This window comes from Gopherus flavomarginatus, chromosome 6 (assembly GCF_025201925.1).
Source record: "Gopherus flavomarginatus isolate rGopFla2 chromosome 6, rGopFla2.mat.asm, whole genome shotgun sequence".
NCBI classification, from domain to species: domain Eukaryota; kingdom Metazoa; phylum Chordata; order Testudines; family Testudinidae; genus Gopherus; species Gopherus flavomarginatus.
The window spans coordinates 21,098,544-21,115,237 of record NC_066622.1 but is presented as its reverse complement, the minus strand read 5'-3'; the positions used below and the strand labels follow the sequence as shown (position 1 = coordinate 21,115,237).

General features: G+C 41.5%; 1 protein-coding gene across 1 annotated transcript in view; it reads left to right on the top strand.

Annotated features, from left to right (window-relative positions):
* The window catches only part of LOC127054414 (netrin-4-like), a 61,312-nt gene that overhangs the window by 13,529 nt on the left and 31,089 nt on the right, over positions 1-16,694 (top strand). The window contains exon 3 of the mRNA XM_050960561.1: positions 8,684-8,947. Coding sequence (XP_050816518.1) covers positions 8,684-8,947 — 264 coding nt within the window. The remainder of the gene's footprint in view (positions 1-8,683; positions 8,948-16,694) is intronic.

Below are 16,694 nucleotides of genomic sequence, written 5' to 3'. Positions count from 1 at the left end.
GGTGATCTCTTAAGCAGGGCCAGCCTTAGGGAAAATGACACTCTGGGCGAACTTGCATTTTGGTGCCCCTTTAAGCAGGGAAAACTATTTTCAAGCAAATGCCCTTAAATAAAAGATGGAAGAGCCTTCTCTTTAACTGCAATATGTGGATATGTTAATAATTTACAAGATTTTCAATGAGGCATCAGCAGCTATTTAAGGGTCTGATTCAACAAAGCATTGACGTCAATGACAAATGGGATTGCTCATCTTTCTGCCAGATCAAGCCCCCTAATAGCTGAGGTGCTAGGGACAGAGTCAAATGGTCTAGTGAAATGTCCAGGAGATCTGCAGCAGGCATAGCAAACAGACCTGAGCGTGATCCGTGGATTCTTCCAACTTCCAGCTGGAAAGGATTCGACGAGGGATTAGTCACTTTTGAAAGGCAAGTGCTCAAATGTTATGACTAGGGCTGTCTGTTCAGCATTTAGTTTAACTTGAGCTGTAGAGGAGAGAAAATGCAGAGGCATATTGACGGGAAGCAGTTAATGCCAGCAGAATAAACAAGCGGATAACACTGCTAGACTTCACTTCTCTGGAGGACAAGCTTAAAGAGACTGGGGATTGTGTCTGAGGGTGACTTGAACCTGGAAGGAACAACTGGGGCAGAGAGGGGACAGTCTGGGGGCCTGCCTCCCTGTTATATGAACTGCAGAGAGCCAGGTTTATAATGAGCCATGTCAGGGATATTTGTTTGGCACCTTGTAAACTAGCCAGAAAAAGACACTGTTTTTCTAGCATTATTTCTGCACTTCCTGACATGCTGGGCAGCAGATACCAAATAGATTTCTCATCCTCATGCTGTTATATAAAAGCTTGGAGAAGCTGCCACTTCTTTTTTCAAGTCTTGATTGAGAAAAAAATCTATTTGTATGAGAAGTTATTAGCCTGGTGGATAACTTCATGTTTTTTGTTTTTAACTCCATGCAGAAGATAATTTACTAATTGCTCTGTGGTTTTCTATGTATTACTATAATCACCAAGACAGTGGCAGCTTAGATTTCCATTAGATCTCTGTTCTGCAGATTGGTTCTTCGGAAATCTTTCAAGGAGCTTTGCATAGGAAAGTGGCGTTGGTGATGGGCAATGGCGCCTTTCCCATCAGAATCCGGCCTAGGTCATCAGATCCAATCTAATCACGACTGGATATTGTTACTTTTTGATTGCTGTTCAGCAGCCAGTGTGAATGAGTTTCATTGTTCTCAGTCCAGTTCCTAGCAGACAGGCATCCACATCACAGAACCCATCACACTGGTGTTTGCAGTTTAGGTTTCAGAAAACGCTCATTGCCTCATGAGGAAACATCATGTGTTGCAGTGTGATAGCCTTATGGAAAAGGCCTCAGGTCCTGATGATCCCATTGCAAGATCATGATGTTGTATAGGCCTGGGGCAAGTTTTGGGACATTTCAATTATCCTGCATTCCTTCCCTGCAGGATGTGGGACTGATTTGAAGAAACTGGGATGATCCTGCCAAACATGGGACAAGTGCTAATTCAACACTACTTGACACCTTGCTGGTAGTCTCAGCAGAAGAGCCAAAGACAAAATGGATCACGGAGACTAAACATCACCTCTATTCATTCTCACTGCCTATCTTTAGACCTCCTCTATTTCTGCTACATCCTTTTTGAGAAGGGGGACTGGAACTGAACATAGTATTCTAGATGATGGCACAGCATTGCTTTATATAATGAAATTATATGATTATATCTAAACCACAAAAGTTTGGGCAGGGGGAGAAGGAAGGGAGTTAATTGACATTTCAGTATTGTCTGTCTCTAACCTTCATACAATTATAGAAGATAAGTGCTGGAAGAAACCTCAGGAGGTCATCTAGTCCAACCCCTGCTCAAAGCAGGACCAACCCCAACTAAATCATCCCAACCAGGGCTTTGTCAAGCCGGGCTTAAAAACCTCTAAGGATGGAGATTCCACCACCACCTCCCCAGGTAACCCATTCCAGTGCTTCACCACCCTCCTAGTTAAATAGTTTTTCCTTCATCACACAGGGTCCTTTCCCATTGCCTTCTGACCTCTAAGCAATAAATAATTCCTCTAAGACTGTGCATTACTCCACCATCAACCAGCAACAGCAACCACCAGCAGCAGACCACTGCTCTGACATACTGTTTGGATTGCCCTGCATAGGTATGATCCTTAGACTCCTGGCAAATTGCTATTGTGGCCCAAAATTTGGGTATTCCTTCCATAGTGCTTTTTAATTGTTACCAAATGGAATGTAACACTTTGTGGAATGGGGATAGTAGCTTGTGGTACTCAAAAATATTCTCATGAGATGAATTTAGGAGAAATGTTTTGGATATTCTAAATCCAAAAGGGGCCACCATACTGATGAGAAGGCTGGATGTTGAATGGAAAATTTGATCACTGAGATAGCCAACGGCAAATGTCAGTTGAAGAGGTATCAGCTCCCCACTGCACTGGAAGCATAGAACTAACCCAAGATGTCACTTTGTAGCTGGGTTTAACTGGATCATAGGTGCAAAACAAAAATTAAATGCATAGATTTTTCTTTAATAAATTGCCATATTCTGTTTTTTAATTGCTCCATAGTTTTACTGTCTATAGTGAGAGGATGGAAATTCAATGGATTTGGAGCAAACCTGTTCCGTGAATCAATGAGATGCTCAGATAGCTAAAAAGAAAAGTGGAATTTCTGTGTGTTTCTAATGATGTGTTTTTCTAATGATGTTCTGAAACAGCACAAAGATTACTCTTGCACTGCAGGATGGAATAATGCATTTGGCACTGTAGTTCCATTAGACTGGTCATATAACATCTATTAAAGGGTAGGAAAATTTGAGAGGTGAAAATGCTTATTACCACCCTTCAAAACTAAATCAATTTGCAAGCAACCTACTACTGAAGAACATTTTGGATTGATGGAAGTTTTTATTATGGCTTCTTTGTGATGGGCACGCTTTGAGTGCAGGGACATTATTGTCGTTATTAAGCCAATTCCATGCAACGTGATCGGCATATCTTAGCAATGATTTGCAATATCCATTTCTTGTTCTGTACAAGGATCTTCTTTTGTAAGAGAGCATGCATAGGAACTGCCCTGCACGCGTGACTCCTATTCCTTGACCTGAGGCTATGAGGGGAGCTTTTGTTGTGTCCACATCTTTTCTGACTACTGCAGGCTGGGAGATCATGTTAAAAAAACAAAATTATCTGCCTCAGGAGTGGAGAAGCAAAACACGGATTCAGTGAATGGCAAGAAATCAAAAATCTGAGTCATTGTCTCTGGAATGAAGATGACCCTCTTGACTGGAGATAAAATATCATCCACTACGATGCTGTGCCAGCTGGTGAACAGAAAAACACATCCTCTAAAGATGGCTGTCTTGATTCGTTTTGAACTGGATTCTGCTAACATCCTGACTATTAGGATGGTCAGCGGAGACCAGGATAATTAGGGTGACCAGACAGCAAGTGTGAAAAATTGGGATGGGGTGGAGGGGTAATAATCACCTATATAAGACAAAGCCCCAAATATAGGGCCTGTCCCTATAAAATCAGGGCATCTGGTCACCCTAAGGATAATGTCCATCTTTATGAATCATGGCTGAATGACTGATGAAAATTAGAAGTGAGAGTGGGAGGGGGAACTAAGGTGACGAATGGGCATTTGATAGCAGATCTGCACTTAAGCCTGAAAATCCTTACTAAACTTTCAGATGCAATTTCAGTTTCTGGTCATAAAGGTAACTCAGGACTTGTGATCTATTTCCATAAGATGTTGAGAGCCTCTAATGAGATGCTGAGAGCCCTCAACTCATCAAATTTGGTGGAAAATGGGAGTTGCTCAGCATTTATCAGGGTGGGATCTGTAATAAACATTGAGAAGAGGACTCTGTCCTTTAGATATACAATATCAGGGTTAGAAGGGACCTTGGGAGGTCATCTAGTCCAACCCCCAGACATATCTTTGCTCCAGTTCTCTAAATGGCCCCCTCAAGGATTGAATTCACAATGCTGGGTTTAGAAGGCCAATGCTCAAACCACTGAGATATCCCTCCCCCCCAGACAACTCTCACTAAACCTACACTCTAGTGTTGGGGAAAGGTACTCAAAACTTTAGGGCAGAAAGGCTTAGATACCACGGTGATGGATTTAAATAAATACAATATCCTAATGATAAATGTCACGTACTGGGAAGCCATCTTTGAATCATCCCGATCAAGAGTTGGCATCAGAATAATATGAACAACACAATTATTCATTTATGGCAGTCTCCTGACCTTTTCCCAGGAATGTTGTCGGGATGCCAAACTTAAAACTGACCCAGGGAAAGCTAATAAACAAATCAATTTTTCCGCAAGGTACACAAAATGTAAAAGTCAAATGTCTCTTTGTACGACAAGAATCTGCCTCCTACAATTCAGCACAGACATTATTTAGATGGCCACCTTTTAAAAAATAAAAAGTTAAAATTAATATTTTTCATTTAATCTTCCTTTGGGAATCTCAAAGCACTTTACACACATTAATGAATTAATCCCCTCACCCTCCTGTAAAGGAGCTAAGTGTTCTTATCCCCATTTTACCAATGGATAAACTGAAGCAGGCAGTGATCGAGGTCACTGATGTCACTGGGAAAGTTCCCATGGATTTAAATAGGGGCAGTCTCTAAGTGACTTGCCTAAGGCCAGGCAGGATGTCTATGTTAGGGATCTGAATCAAACCCAGATCTCCTCAGACTTTTCTTTAGCCACAAGAACACCTTGCCTCTTTTTTTGTAGTTTCTCATACCACATGAAATGAGTAACTAATTGAAATGACTTTAGTGTTGTCCTAAGTCACTAAAAAAAATCTATATAGAGCACACAAGCGATATACACAATCATTGGATATATTCGACTTCTAACGAGGGCAGTGTTCCTTCTGATGGAATGAAAACAAACGAATACAATTTTATCATCTCTTTTTTTAGCAAAACCATTTTTAGTAGACTGTTGTATTTATTATGAAATTATCCCTGGAAGCATATATCAGATGGGATGTCAGATCCCACCTGATAAATACCAGTATTTTATATTATGCCTACTCACCTTCATCATAATGTATATAAAAAACAATTGATCAACTAATGATAAAACAATAATAAAATGTAAGCAGGGTCAGGAAAAAAAAATAATAATAATAGGCAACAAAGAAACAGTAATTACACTACACAATCATAAGTGTCTAGCAGATTTTATCTTCAGGGTTTCAAGGACCCTGGTTCTCCTCCGGGGAGTGTGATGGATTGAAGAATCTGAAACTCAGGCTGTGTGTACACTAGAGAAATTTGCACTGATGTAGCTAAACAGAATCAAACACTAATGTAGGTGTGCTCCACCAGTGCAAAATGGGGCATGCATTCAGGTGACTCACTGCAGACACCTGTGCAAACCTTTAATGGCACACTGCATCAGTGTAAAGCAAGACTTGCTTTTCTTTGACTTACTGCAGAATAAGTCACACCAGTTCAAACTCCACTTTGCATTAGTGCAACATGTCTACACTAGCACTCTGGTGCAAATTTCCCTAGCGTGGAAGGGGCCTTCAGTTTCTGTGATTCTTGTAATAGTGAAGGCTAGCAAGGAGCCAGTGATTGCTGAGCCTGGGAAGAACATATACATGAGTTCACTTGTGTTATGTCCCTGGAATTAGGTTTTAATGTTGTAAAAATCTTTCTTTGGGAGAGACTGGGATAAACGACTCTAATCTCACCATTGAGCTTATTCTAAAAAGCAGAAGTACATAATGAATTAATCATGTAAGCAAATTCCTGTGTCTCAAATGGAACAGAATATTGCTGTTCCACAACTGGAGGCCATGGGACTTCCAAGGCTATTAACATCTCTGCTGATGGGTAGGTACTCGAAGCTCTAAGAGGATTTGGAAATGTCAAAGCAACTCCCCTGAAGAGATGCAAAGGAAAATATTTGCAAAACAATAAATCCATAAGGAGTCCGAGTATTTTTCAAGCTGGCAGGTTAAGAAACAAAATGCAAAACACCTTCAAGACAGCAGGCAGAACAGTAGTGAGAGCTTCGCACCCTGTAGCTGTTCTTTCAGCTTAAAGAACTCACTGCTACATAGGATACCTATTAATATCTGGAGAGGATGGGCAATTAACTGGATACCCAAATCACTAATCACCACCTGAAAAATGTGGCTTACACTAATATATAAAAGATTTCTAATATTATACTACACCGGGCCAGATGTATTGCTAGCATATGACAATGCACTTCTATTTCTCTCAGATTTAAATATGATTCAAGATATATAATAGTAAAATACTGCTTTGAACCTTCCATAGTACTTTTCTATTGAAAATCCCAAATCTTTGCACAAACATGAATGAATTAAACTTCACAATCTGCCTTGTGATGTAGATCAGCATTATGATCCCGCATTTTACAGAGAGGGAATCTGAGGTACAGAGAGATTAAATGATTTGCCCATGGTTGTACAGGAGGTCAGTGGCAGAGCTGGGACTAGAATCCAGATCTTCCAGCTCTTAAACCCACGCCAGTCAGTATTTCTCAGCTGACATGTCACAGTGCAAGATGCCACTAAAATATTTTTTTCTCAAACTTGTAGCCTCTGGGGTGTCCTGATGGCTTGATGGTAAGTATGAAGAATGGAGCTTGTACAGGGATGACAAGAACACAGATTAAACAGACTGATCAACTTTTTGGGGCCTCAGCTCCCTTGTGCCAGTGTGAGAGCCCCTCAGAGGGTTGTTTCAGATCTTCATATGTTATTATTTATAACTTGCTTTGAGACACTTCATGTTGGAAGGCTCTATAGAAGTGTGAAGTATTATGTTTGCACATGGTATAATTAAGAACTAGGAGTGAATACATCAATATATTCCCACATGGCTCTATCAGTCTAAAAGTGTTGATCTTTGGATCAATCAGACTGGGTCATTTGCCCATGACTCCATTGATAAGCAAATATAGGATCCAGCTCTAAAGAGATTTGGTCATTGACCTATGGCTCCATTGATCAGGGGAATGTTGGGCCCATGGACTAAACAGAATGGGTTATTTGCTTATGGCTCCATTGATCAGGGGAATGTGGACATCTGGGCAGAAGGGACTAGGCTATTTTATCATGGCTCCATTGATCAGGGGAATGTACGCACCTGGGTTGCACAGGCTGGGCAATCTGCCCATAGCTTCACTGAACAAGAGAATGTGGACATCTCTGGTCTGAGCAGACAGGGTCATTTGCCACTTTGTGGATGGCTCCGCAGAATAAAAGAAGAGAATTAAAAAAAAGGGAAAGTTATAACATAGAAAACGCTGTGGAAAGGCATGAAATGTGCTGCTGGCACTGCAGCGTAACTCTGTCAGGTGTAGGTCTGCTACTGAGTCAGGAAGCTGACTCTGTTATTTTAAGGGGGTTTATCTCCCATGTGCCATCGACACACAACAGAGTTATCTATTAGGCACGAACCACCAGCTCTTTTCTGGCCCCTGCAAACAAAAAGGAACGGAAGAAATATTTTACACACAGCAAGTATTTAAACTTGTCTGTCCACTAAAAAAGAAAATCCAGAGAGAAAGAGAGAGAGGGAATCCCTATGGAAACAAAGCTTTCACTCCAGGAATAGTTAGTCAGACAGAGACTGTCACTGCTCATAAAGAAGGGCCAAAGAACCCAGAGGACAAGTACCTCTGCTATGATGGCAAAACTCAGCCAGAGGAGAAAATAGCTCTCAAATCAGAGACAGCACATCTATAAAGGGAATCTAAGCCTGGGAACTAATGCAACCAGCTCTCTAGTTCACTGTCACCCCTCTATCTCCACCACCCACCCTCACAATAAAAAGAAAAGACCCTGAAGTAAGGAACAGTCATAGTGGAATTGAAGCTAAAATAGAACATATTCCTGCAGCCTTTGTTAAACACAAAACCAGAGCCTTGATACTGAGAAAAAAAAACTATTACTCCTTTGGGATTCTGCAATCTGTAACATGAATAGCCTCTCTCAGCGACATGGAAACTCCAAACAAACAATAACCTTGCCTCTTACATCCAGTAGCCATAGGATGCCTTTATTCCTGGATCTGAACCGTTGGAACACTGTAGATTCTCTCTCTCTCTCTAGCCCCTCCTAATTAATAATTTGGCTCAGCCTTTAAAACAGTCTGCTTATCCTAATGTTTAACAGTGGTGTGGCAAGCTATTTTCTGGTCATTAGTTTCGGGGACTGACTCATGATTCCTGGCTTCTATTTTCAGCTTTATCATAGACCAATTGTGTGGCTTTGAGCAGATCACCTTACCTCCTTGTGCCTCCGTTTACACTACTCTAGAACGGTGAGACTATCTACTTCACAGATAGTCTGAAGGTATTTTCTTAAAATGCTTTGAGATGCTCAGGTGGAAAGTGGTGTAGAAAGGTGGATAGTATTGTATTTACAACACCAGTATTCCTTTGAGTTGTCACAGTCCGCCACCACCTGGTGCCTCATACCCGTCAACCATGACTAAGGTTGTGAGGAGCCTCCCAAATGGCAAATATTATTCTTTCCTGAACATCCCGTTTGTCTTGACTGCACATACAGGGGTGCTGCATCTCCTCAGGGATGTGTTTTCTGTTTGCCTCCTTAGGTGATCTATCGTGCCTTAACTCCAACCAACAAGATCGAAGACCCATATGGTCCTGAGGCCCAAGACCTCCTGAAACTCACCAACCTGCGCCTCCTTTTATTAAAAAGGCAGGAGTGTCCCTGCCAAGGCTTGGGATTGCTGGAGAAACCCCAGAGGTTTGCCCACTATGCTATCTATGATCTGATTGTCCGGGGGAGTTGCTTCTGTAACGGTCATGCAGAAGAATGCCAGCTTGCCAATGGGACAGGAAACACAGAGAACGTGGTGAGTTCTTGAAATCCACTAGTTTACTTCAATTTGTACTTGTTTGTGCTTCCTGAGTCAAACAGAGGCTTCTCCATAAGACCCTGTCCACCTTCACCAAAAGAGTTTAAAATAGGGTACCACAGATAATCCACATCAATGAAACCTAAACCTGCTTCTTAGTATGGAAGGGGCTATATAACACTAACAGCTGTTCCAAAAATGATCTGTGTTAGAGATAGGCCTGAACCAAAATCTTGGATCTGAACATACCCACTCTTCTTGGAGATGTTTGAAATCTGAACTGGGATCCAGATCCAAATATAGTGGCCGATACTATACATCTTCTTGTATCTTAGCAGAGAGAAACTAAAACCTTGGACCCAAACATTGCCTGTGAAATTTTGGGATTTCAAAATCTGTTCTAGTTACTATTTTAAATGACATAAGAAAATCTCTCTTTAAACAATGCAAAGAATCTCATTTACCACAAGCTAGGACATTAAAAGTATTGCTTGAAATTCCATTTTTCCTTTGCACTGTATTAGAGTGCAAATGATAGCTGAGATCCCCACCACTGGAGACTCTTGAATTTGCTAGGCACGAGCACTTGTGTTATGGTTATGATTTCAGCTTTTGACTCAACTTCCTGGGTTTTGTTGGTTCAGTCAGATGCTAAGCATTATTGGTGGGAGAAGAAGATTCTGAGAGTGGTTTAATTAGAAAGTCTTACAACCAAATTCATAATTGTGGAAAACTTCCATTATTTTCAATGAAAATTTTGCTTGATTAGGCACGGCAGAGATTGACTCTAGATACCAGGGCTCAAAGAAAGAGGCATGATCAGTCTTGTTGTTCCTTCTCTTGAATCACAGCAGATTAGTCAATGTTCTATTGGGTTTTTTTGAAAGGACTTAGCTTGACCCATGCAATCTAATCGTTGTCTTGATATATAATGGTCTTATGTACAAATAGTTTGTTACTCATTTGTGACTCTAATAGAAAATATTCTCTATAAAAGGGAACAGAAAAAGGGTAAAAAGAAGAAAAGAAAAAGAAAAAGATTTTGCCAGTGCAGTTATTTATGTGCACGTATGTTTTCTGGGCACAGCTGTGGGGCTGGTGGTTCAAAATGTGGCCCTAGAACATATTTGATGGTAATAAACTCAGATCACTTTTTAATTTTAATATCTACCTGGCTGTTCTTTTAGGCACTTGCACCAAAAATTTGCTCTAGTGCTGACACTGTGTCCCAGGTTTCAGTCTGGAGGGATTTCTTCTCCTCCACACGCATGTGCACTCATGTGTGTAAACTATTGGGCTTGATTATCAGAGGTGCTGAACATTTAAATCTCCCACTGAAGTCAATGGGATCTGTGGGTGTTCAGTGACTGAAAAATCAGGCATGACAGCCCTTCTGTTTTCTGGACAATGGACTAGAGAGGAAGTGGAAGTTTCAACAGAAATGCAGGTGGTCTCCAGCCCTGCCTTGTCTCTTCCTCTAGAGAAAAGCCAGGTTTGCAAGGAACTTGGAAATTATTCTTTTGGATCAGCTTGTGATAAGATTTATAACTAAACAAAAAAAAAAGAAAAGAAAGAAAAGACAGAATGAGTGCAAATTTACCACGTTTCTGGTAAGATTTTTCTTGTTACTTTACCTTCTTGTACAGCAAGGTTCAGAATGTAAAGGTAATTCTCTTTCCCCCTCCACTCAGTTTAAAACAAGTTAGGCTACAACTGGATCTGTCATACATACCACAGGTTCACTGAGCTATTCCTCCCTCCTCAAGACTGGTTTGAGCATTGGCCTGCTAAACCCTGGGTTGCCAGCTCAGTCCTTGAGGGGGCCATTTAGGGAATCTGGGGCAAAAATCTGCCTGGGGATTGGTCCTGCTTTGAGGTCCCTTCCAACCCTGACATTCTATGAATGGTGTTAAGCCTGAATTCCCTTCAAAGGTCCTAGTTCATGGTAGCCCTTTACATTTTATGAGGAGACCAGATTCAAACTCCTAACCTTTTCACTGCTATTATACATGCCAGGTACAGGTAGCTGGATGCACCTCAAGCCCAACTAGAGCAGTTACAATACCCTGTGCCATCATTTTCAGTAGAATGTTAATTGGCTGAACAGTGAAGAGATTAATAATTCATATAATCTTCAACAGTCACTTGGGAATAAAATTCTAGGCCTTGACTTAGGAAAGCCCATACATACACTGCAGCATGTGCTTTACTGCTTTCCTGAATAAGGGTGTGCTCCTGAATCCAGGCCTTAAATCTGGGCAGGGTGTTCAAATGCTGCTATTCAGACTTCACTACCAATAATGCCCCCATGACTGTCTGAATACTGATTCAGCTGTACGTGTTGTATGGAGTAACCATAACAGCAGTCATGGGAGAATTATGTTAACCAAATATAGTGTGTTATTTAAGGACATCAAAAAAGATATATCCCAGGCCAAGAATTCAAGCCATTTAACCAAGAGCAGCAACACAAGTCAACAGGTCTGTGGTTTTCCATAAGGCTTTGTCTGTCTCTATAATGGGATCTGAAAACAAAAGCAGCCATAAATGCTTTATTTGTGATACACTCTGGCATTATAGACTTAAGAAACCCGTTCCACAACTAATTTCATGTCCATATAGGTATATGGTGCACATGTTATTGTTTTCTTTTCTTCTGGAATGGATATTCTTAGGTGTCTTAAGTTTTCTACTTTTAGAGTTAGATATTGTAAAATTAATAAAGACCATATGAATTTCACAATATTTAAAAGATTTTTTCTGAATCACTACCAGCCGTGGTATAAATCTAGCATGTCATATATGTTAGCATTGAGTGATGTTATCTGCCCACTGTAAATGTGGACCCATTTAAGACATAACTGTAGAAAAAACAGTTTAAAGAACACATTCTCTATTGCAAACTGTTAAATATACAAGTGGTGAAATAGAATAGATGAGTAACACATTAAATGAATACAGCTGGTAGAAGAATAAACACTGCCCATCAAAAGGGAAAACACAATATTGTGCATGCTGTTGGCACAGTCATTGTAAACTATGGTTGGAAGTCTCTCTTTTTATTTTTTCCATTAGTCTCAATGGAACAGGGGTTTTGTGCCATCAAATGACTTCACGGGGCAGAAGGTGAAATAGTTTTGATGAAATAGATTTCATGAGTGATTTATACCCCAGGAGACAACAAGGAGTATGTAGCCTAGTATTTACACTGGGACAGCGGTGAGTGTTTTGCCTGGGTAACAACTCAGTGAGAACTGAGGACGGGCTTCAGGATCCCTGCATCAATTCCCCTGAAGGCGCAATGCCCATCATGTGGCAGAAGATGTTTTATAGAACATAATAATAAATCAATGGGCATCCTTGAGATTTAAGACTGTTAAGCCCTTTTAAACCTTTTGATTATTTAATATATGGTACTTCTAGGAAATGAAAAGCATACGAGCATTTTAAATAGACTCTTCCTCTCAGTGCTGGGTTTTGCTTTTTATGGATTATTTCATTGGTATTTTTGTCTGGCAGCAGCTGATATTTCCTAGGTTAAATTTAGCATCTCATAACTACGCTCATATTTCTCTGTACAAAGTTCCTGTAAATGCCCTCCTTTGTCAAATAGACAGGACATGAGACGAGGTGAAAAGCCTAGATCCAGCCCTTTTGGGCATTCTTCCATTTCAATGCAGGAAGTAAAAAGGAGAAAAAGTGATGGCCAAGAAATCTATGGGCAAACATCTCAAATTTGGGGTTTTCTTGCAGCAGCAATTAGCCTTTTTCTTGTTTTCCCTTTGTCCTCTTACCAGTCATTTGAGAGATGCTGCAAAGATGAAACATGATTTATGCACCACCTTGTAGTATCTTAAGGTTTACACTCAAAGGGCAGAATTCTTCTCTCAGTTCTGCATGGGCTACAACATTTGGTTCTCCCTACATTATGGTGACATGACAGTGTGTGAGAAAAATCAGGACAGAGGGTGAGGAATAATATGTGCCTATATAAGACAAATACCCAAATATAGGGACTGTTCCTATAAAATCAAGGCATCTGGTCACCCTACCCTACATGAATAGATCTTTCATGGATGTCAGTGAAGGAGAACTACTTATTGAAGCTGGGCAATGCCATGAAAGTTACAGATGAGCATTTTGTTGTAAGTGTAGGACATTGGCATCAGTTTAGAAAGGAATGAATGCCCTGACTAGGCACATCTGTGTGCTTCCTTGCCAGAGGATGTTGCGAAGGCCAAGACTATAACTAGGGCCACCCAGAGGATTCAGGGGGCCTGGGGTCTTTGGCAGCGGAATTGCCAAAGACCTGGCACTTCAGCGGCGGGTCTCGGAGCAGAAGGACCCCCCGCTGCCGAATTGCCACCAAAGACCTGGAGCGGAAGAAGCTCCGGGGGCCAAGGCCCCGCGAGGGTTTTCTGGGGTCCCCGGAGCAGATGAAGGACCCTGCTTCAGGGGCCCCAAAAAACTCTTGTGGGGGCCCCTGCGGGGTGCTGGGCCTGGGGCAAATTGCACCACTTGCTCCCCCTTCCTCTGGGCGGCCCTGACTATAACAGGGTTCGAAAAAGAACTAGGTAAGTTCTTGGAGGATAGGTCCATCAATGGCTATTAGCCAAGATGGACAGGGATGGTGTCCCTAGCCTCTGTTTGCTAGAAGCTGGGAATGGGCAACAAAGGATGGATCACTTGATGATTACCTGTTCTGTTCATTTCCTCTGGGGCACCTGGCATTAGCCACTGCCAGAAGACAGGATACTGGGCTAGACAGACCTTTGGTTTGACCCAATATGGCCATTCTTATGTTCCGATTTTTTTTCCCCAATTGTTGGACATAGTGGAAAATAGCCCCTCCATCCTGCCCCCGTTTCTGTGGGAGGTGCAAGGATCTCTGTTGTGATGTGCTGAGGGCCTTGCTGTAGGACTCTGTAGGGCACAAGGAACAGTGGTCAAGTTTAGGTTGCAGTTATTTAACATATGGTAGCTAAGCCCAACCTTTTTCCTAGCGTACATGTAGAACATACAAAGGAGCTTAGAGTGCAGACAGAGAGCAGAGACAGCGAATGGTTTCTAGACAAGCTTCCAGTCCATTTGCCAAATATTTCCCAATTCTTTTTTTAGTGCAAATGAAACAATAATAAAAATGGGACAAAGGAAGGTCACTGTGTATCCAAAAAAATGATCTATAAAACTCAGTGCAGAACCACTGGCTGTTGACAAGCGTTGGGGGCGTTGTGTTTGGTTTTGGTACCCTCATTGCCAGGAAATTCACATTAATTGCCTCAGACATCAGTTCCTCTTCTTTATTATCTTGTTTACAGAGAGGGATTGTACTTTTTTCTGGGCCTGATCCTACACAATTGCAGCCAAAGGGAATTTTCCTATTGATTTAAATGGGAAAAGGGTCTGGCCCTATCTGCAGTTTCTTGTTTGGGGTAAGGAGGAGTTGAAACAAGGGTTACATAAGGTAAAACTTGTTTTTCTACAGCATTTTGCTTGGTGATTTGGCGGTCATCCCCCTTTTGCAAATATTATCTCCTGAAAAAATACCTTGTGCTGTTCCACTGATAATCCTCCAACTAAGTTTCCACAGTCTCTGATGGATCCAAGTTGTGCCAAACTATGTGACCTCCAAGACTCAGTGCTGCCCAGAGCTGCTCTCTGTTGAAGATGGCGATTCAAAGAGCAGTTTTTACCGAGAGGGATTAGCCTCAGTTAGGTGACTATCATCAGAAATGTTAACGTATTGTATTGTAGGCCACCTCAGAAAGAGTTCTAGGGTCTGTCTACTGTTTTGCCCAAATAAGGACCGAGTTGGACTCCAAGATCTGGCACCTCCCATTCAAAAGAACAGGAAGAGATAACACCGACTATGTAACAATAAATAGTTTGTTTAAGTTTCATGGACCACATGTAAAGAACATTATATCCCTGGCATCTTTGCTAGCCCTGTTAGAGACAAGGTTTTTCCAGGACTCCCTGCTGGAGCTTTGGATGAAGAAAGATGGCTAAGTTTCAGATATTGTCTGAGAAAAGCTGCCATAGCTAGCATCACAGATAGGTTCACTTGGATTTGCTTAGGAGCAGCTGTGGTGGAGCAGAGGGCTCCATGCAGTATAGTGCCCAATGAACCACAGATGAGAACCAACTTCAAAACTCTGGCTTTGAGGGTATGTTTACACTGCAGTTAAACACCCATGGCTGGCCTGTGTCAGCTGACTTGGGCTCGCAGGGCCCAAATCCAAGTGTCTACACCACAGACAAACAGCCCAGTAATCCAAGCTCCAGGAGCCCAAGTCAGCTGACACAGGCCAGCTGTGGATGTTTAATTGCAGCGTAGACATACCCAGAGTGACAATCAAGTTCCCCAAAATTATCTAAACTAAGGCTAGAGATGAATGTTCAAACCCATCTAAAAGGTCAAATCCAGAATTGCTTTCTTAGGCAAAACTTCCACTAAAATCAATGGGTATTTTGCCTAAGTAATGACTGAGTAAAATCTGAGTAAGGGCTTCTGGACTTGGCTCAAGTTTTTGTTGCTGCTGTTAGCTCGTGCAGACGGTGAGGAACATTCCTACATTAAACTAAATCTCTGTTGTTGCCTGGCACTGGAAACAGGGTCCAAACTAAAACTCAGCATCGCTAAACTTCGGAGTTGTTCTAGATTCAGGCCAGACTGTTCTAAACAGTCTCGTTCTTTATTATGGGCAAAACCTAAACCCCAGGGGACTGACACCATCCCAGTCTGGAGAGTGCATTTGTCCTGGTATGAATTTCTTGTGGACTATTACTAAAGGTCATGGTAAGCAGATCTCTCAGGTTTCAGGGGTTCATTTCAGAGGTTCATTTCAGTTCAGATAAGAACCAAATAGTTTGAGTTCTTCTGCAAAATATTTCTGAAGTCTGAGTTTCTTGGATCTCCAAAACTGAGCTCAAAGTCTCAAACAGCAGGCACCCTGAGAGGATTTCTGCTACTTCCTAATCCCAGATGGGCAAGAATTCCATGAGAAAAGCCAGCCCAGTGATATTTTGACACTAACTTCCAGCTACAATTGCAGGGGCACTTAAAAATGAAAAGTAATGAATAAGGTAGTTAACCAAACTTTTTAGAATCACCAACGTTTGGGTTTGCATTTTGGGTGAGGGTTCAGGTCAGTTCTTTATCCAGATGGATTCACACAGCCCTAATTTTTGGAATGGACCCACTCAACTGTTGAGCTCTGAATTAAATTAGGCTGTTGGCCCCATTCCTTCTTACAAAGAAGGCTAACTTCTTGTTCCCATACTAATATTATTCACTATACCCTGAAAATATACAGTAATGTACTGAATGTTTATGTGTCCACTACCATCTGCTGGTTAGAATCAGAACTACTCAACCTGGGGGTCATTGATGCTGTATTGCTAACATCTAATGGAGATTCTCCATTAGCTGAACTAGGGATCTGTGCTTTTGTAGCAGGAGGATCTGAGTTCTGTCCATGCTGTCAGTGTGAAGTTTTCAGTGGCTGTGGTGTACAGCATAGCAGCAAACATGATAAATCCCTTGGTGACCATGTTATCATACAGTGAGCATGTAGTCTAAGATTATAAATTTGAGTAAAATATACTTTCCCACATCCCTCTGCCACATGTAGTGCTGAATTAATCGTATTAATGTCTTGGAAATCTCTTTTACTAATGATTAAGTCTCTGAATCAGGAAACTTACCTATTTAGGAAGGCTGTTTAAGTGCTTTCCTGAATAA